The 4,531-nt window shown below is 50.3% G+C and overlaps 1 protein-coding gene across 1 annotated transcript in view; it reads right to left on the bottom strand.

Moving 5' to 3' along the window:
* The window catches only part of TTC34 (tetratricopeptide repeat domain 34), a 36,894-nt gene that overhangs the window by 23,032 nt on the left and 9,331 nt on the right, over positions 1–4,531 (bottom strand). The window contains exons 3-4 of the mRNA XM_018552291.1: positions 1,679–1,871; positions 352–518 (exon numbers count right to left, since the gene is read on the bottom strand). Coding sequence (XP_018407793.1) covers positions 352–518; positions 1,679–1,871 — 360 coding nt within the window. The remainder of the gene's footprint in view (positions 1–351; positions 519–1,678; positions 1,872–4,531) is intronic.

Raw genomic sequence — 4,531 nt, 5'->3', positions numbered from 1 at the left:
GTCTCTCCTCGCTCTCTCTCTCTCCCCCTGGCTGTCTCTCCTCGCTCTCTCTCTCTCCCCCCTGGCTGTCTCTCCTTGCTCTCTCCCCTGGCTGTCTCTCCTCGCTCTCTCTTCTCTCTCCCTCGGCTGTCTCTCCTTTCTCGCTCTCTCTACAGGCTGTCTCTCCTTGCTCTTGCTCTCTCTCACCTCAGTCCCTTTCCCCTGGCTGTCTCTCCTCGTTCTCTCTCTCTCCCCTGGCAGTCTCTCTTCGCTCTCTCTCTGCCCTGGCTGTCTCTCATCTATCTATCTATCTCATTGCATCTAGGTCTAGCTATCGTCACATATTGCTGGACGGGTGATCTGGGGAAGTACCTTCTGCTGGTTCATAGACATCTGCATGAATCCTTTTGCACACAGAGCTTCCACATTGTCGGGTTCCTCCTTCAGCATGGTGTTGAAATCGAATATCGCCGTCTTCTTCTGTCCCAGCTGCCCGTAACATCTGCCTCTGGCCAGCAGCGAGTCCTTGGCATGGCCTCCTATCCGTAAATAAACAAAACTTTTTGTTTAGAAATGCGAACGATATAAACGTCATCGGTTTTACCCCTGACAATTGACCGCTATTTGCTCGGCTACATTGCACAGATGTTTGAATCATTCGCACACTTTGCCAGAACACCTGCGCTGAGCGCTTAGTGGAAGATTTACTTGTTAACTAACCAAAACGTTTTTATTATTTATGGTTAACTACTTGACTCCATCGAGAGCTGACCCTTGAAGTGGGCTGTGGCACTGGAAGCTAATACGGTAGGAGGAGTCCCCACCATCCCTGTGCTGAGTTCCTGGGTCTCTACACCTGCTGGGCCCATTATGAGAAGCTCCCACCATCCCTGAGCTGAGTTCCCAGATCTGTGCACCTGCTGTGTCCATTATGAGAGGCTGTCACCATCCCTGAGCTGAGTTCCCAGATCTGTACACCTGCTGTGCCCATTATGAGGGGCTCCCACCATCCCTGTGCTGAGTTCCTGGGTCTGTACACTGGCACCATCCCTGAGCTGAGTTCCCAGGTCGGTACACCGGTTGTGCACATTATTAGGGTGTCCTTTGAGCACAAGTACATGGAGGTTGACCGATCTACATACTGTATTTCCTATAGACTGTGCATGGATGTTCCAGCACATGCCATAGCCAGGGCCGTCTTTAACGCAGGGCAAAGAGGGCACTTGCCCCGGGCCGAATAAAGGTTGTGGGGCCCGAAGCATCTGACCCTTGAGCCTGCTGCCCGCAGAAAATTGCCGATCGGATCGCATTCGACCGGTGGCTATAGAGCCGCTGATCGGTTGTATGTGAAACAGCCGTTAACGGCTGTAGTAACGAGCGGGTCTTTCCTGCCCGTGCGCGTGCGCTAGGGGGCACGCGTGAGCAGGAAAAAAATGCCGTCTGGCGACGGCAACCCGCTGATGCGAGTCTGCAGTCCGTCTTTTCTTAACGGGCGGACGGCAAGAGGTTAACATGATTAGATAATCAGACTTAACAGAGACATGATTGTTTGTAATTTGACATGATACAGCGTTTCTGAAGGTTTAACAGAGGAGGAGCCTAGTTTCTCAACGTTTTGCGCTTAGGGGCGCTGTAATGGATGTGGTATATATTGACTTCATGTTGTCATCGGTATAAATGATCGGCAGTGTTATCGTACCTGATGCTATAATAGCGAACGATAAATAGGCCACGGCCTCCTTTAGGTAATCCTCCCCCTGCCTGCTTTGTAGTATGGACATGCCCTTGGCGTGGCAGTGACTCCGCATCAGTCTGCGGTCCTCTTCTATGAAAATATCCATGATGGGCAAAAGGCAGGAAGTGTCACCCAGCTGTATAACTTTCTTGATGAGCTGAGGAAGAGAGAAAGAACATTTCTCATCATTATATTAAAGGATCAGTCCACCCAAAACTGATATTAGTTGGTAGATGCTGGAGAGCTAAACCCCATGACAGTCTCTTCTATCTCTCAGGGACTCTATTGTTGGGGCCTCTGTGCTGAGTTCCCGGGTCTCTACACCTGCTGTGCCCATTATGAGGGGCTCCCACCATGCCTGAGCTGAGTTCCCGGGTCTGTACACCTGCTGTGTCCATTATGAGGGGCTCCCACCATGCCTGAGCTGAGTTCCCGGGTCTGTATAACTGCTGTGTCCATTATGAAGAGGTCCCAAAATCCCTGTGATAAGTTCCCGAGTCTTTACACCTACTGTGCCTATTATGAGGAGCTCCCACCATCCCTGTGCTGAGTTCCCGGGTCTGTACACCTGCTGCGCCCATTATGAGGAGCTCCCACCATCCCTGTGCTCAGTTCCCAGGTCTGCATACATGCTGTGCCCATTATGAGGGGCTCCTGCCATCCCTGAGCTGAGTTCCTGGGTCTGTATAACTGCTGTGCCCATTATGAGGGGCTAATTTTGTTTATTGAAAATTCTTACAAACAAGAACTTATATACAAGAAAACAATAATAAATAAATAAAACATATTTACAAAAAAATTGAATATAACTATACAAAGCAAAAATATAATACTTGGTGCAAACCAAATTGCGCACAGCATAAACCCTATGAGAGAGCCAGACTAAGGAACATCACCGTCGCCATGCATGTAGCCTCTCTAAAAATCTAGGGGAGTGAAGAAAGGACAGAGAGAAAAGCAGCACACCCCGAGATCAACAGGCAGCAGCTACAGAGTCCTGATATTCCTCCACGCCTTTATCCAGGCCCCCTGCTGCCACCTGTCTTTCTCAAGACCCCGAATCTTCCCGACCTCACCCAGAATGTCCTGCACCACCACCTGGACAGGGAGGATTTTACTCCGCAAGGATACCTGACACCGTGCACTCCACGGGAAATAACGGACTACGAGACTAACTAGAAAAAGTGTTTCCAAATCATAATCCCGGCGAGTCTGGAATGCCCCGTACACCCACTCTGCATAACTCATCTGGGGGAGGAAGGGTATACTCAGAGCCCTCCCCACCCTCTTGTACACCTCTATATTAAAAGGGCACTGAAGTAGAAAGTGATCCATGGACTCCAGCACTCCTCCACACTCCCACTCTCGGGCAGCCCCGATCACTCACTATGCTGTACTCAATGAGTCCCATTCATTGTCATCATTATCTGACAGGACCCCAAACCTATTCGCCAAAGGCAACACCTCAGGACTTGAGGCAATAGAGTCCTTTTTTTTCCTCCTTTTGCCCTTCCTCCTTTTCTCCTTCAACCACTCCATATCCTCCTTGGACAAACCAGTATCAACAGCTTCCCCACCCTTACCCTCCCCTCCCCCCCACTCTCCCTTGCCTTATCCACCACCAGGCCAACCTCTTCACTACTCCTCTGTACCCCACGGTCCTTAATAGAAGCCCTACAGCGCCGAGGGAGGGGGACTGGCATTGCACTTGATGCACCTGCCTCAGCACCTCTTGCTGCCTCTGCAATTTTAGAAGACATAGACACAGAAGGATTGGACACATTCTTGATAACCGATAACTTGGATACAGACTGGGAAGACGCAGGCACACTAGACAAACGCACAGACTGGGGCACCACTGACTGAGAAGACACGGGCACACTAGACAAACGCACAGACTGGGACACCACAGACCGGGAAGACACAGGCACACTAGACAAACGCACAGAGTGGGAAGACACGGGATCACTGGGTATTGGCACAGACTCAGAGGGACTCACAGGCACCCTAGCTGCTGAGCTCTGAGCATCCTCCATGTCCAGGCGGAAGAACTCTTCATATCTCCTCAACCACACAGATAAGTACCCCTGTGGTATGGACTCATTGTGCACAAGAATTGTCACCATTTTAATGAGCGGCTGGCGCGATATAAGCTTGGGGATGAGCCCTTTCCAGTCCGGCAGGGCCCAACACACATGCTTATACTTCTCCCAAAATATGTCCAAAGACTCTGCACGGATACTTGGAAGCTCACGAGCTAAGGAACCAGCAACCTCACACCTCGCTGTCAGGGAGCAGAATGGCAGTTTCCCACCATCCCTGTGCTGAGTTCTTGGGTCTGTATAACTGCTGTGCCCATTTTGAGATGCTCCCACCATCCCTGAGCTGAGTTCCCGGGTCTGTACACCTGCTGTGCCCATTATGAGGGTCCCCACCATCCCTGACTGAAGCCTATACCTCAGTACTACAAGGCAGGCAAGCTACTTCCAAAGCCTCCTTGGATATCATGGTTTCATGGTTTCATCTCACAAGCATTGCTATTTCTAGCTATCCGAGACTCCGTACAGTGTACTCCGTAAAGCCAAAACTTTTTTCATTTTAGATAAAGTAGAGAAGAATGAAAACCCCTGACGCATTTTGTTTTTTGCTGTTTTTGTCCTATTGGGGGAATTTCCCTTCACTTCTTGTCCTAGTTGTCCTTGGAACAGGAAGGGAGGGGAGATCCTCCAATGGGGACACATTTTGGGGGTTAAAAGGTGACGCTCCACTTTAAAAGGACCCCCCCCCCCCCCCCATAAAACCCCTTTATTTTTGGTG

This window comes from Nanorana parkeri, unplaced genomic scaffold, assembly GCF_000935625.1.
Source record: "Nanorana parkeri isolate BGI_ZX_2015 unplaced genomic scaffold, ASM93562v1 scaffold5, whole genome shotgun sequence".
Classification (NCBI taxonomy): domain Eukaryota; kingdom Metazoa; phylum Chordata; class Amphibia; order Anura; family Dicroglossidae; genus Nanorana; species Nanorana parkeri.
This window is presented reverse-complemented; position numbering and strand designations above follow the sequence as displayed.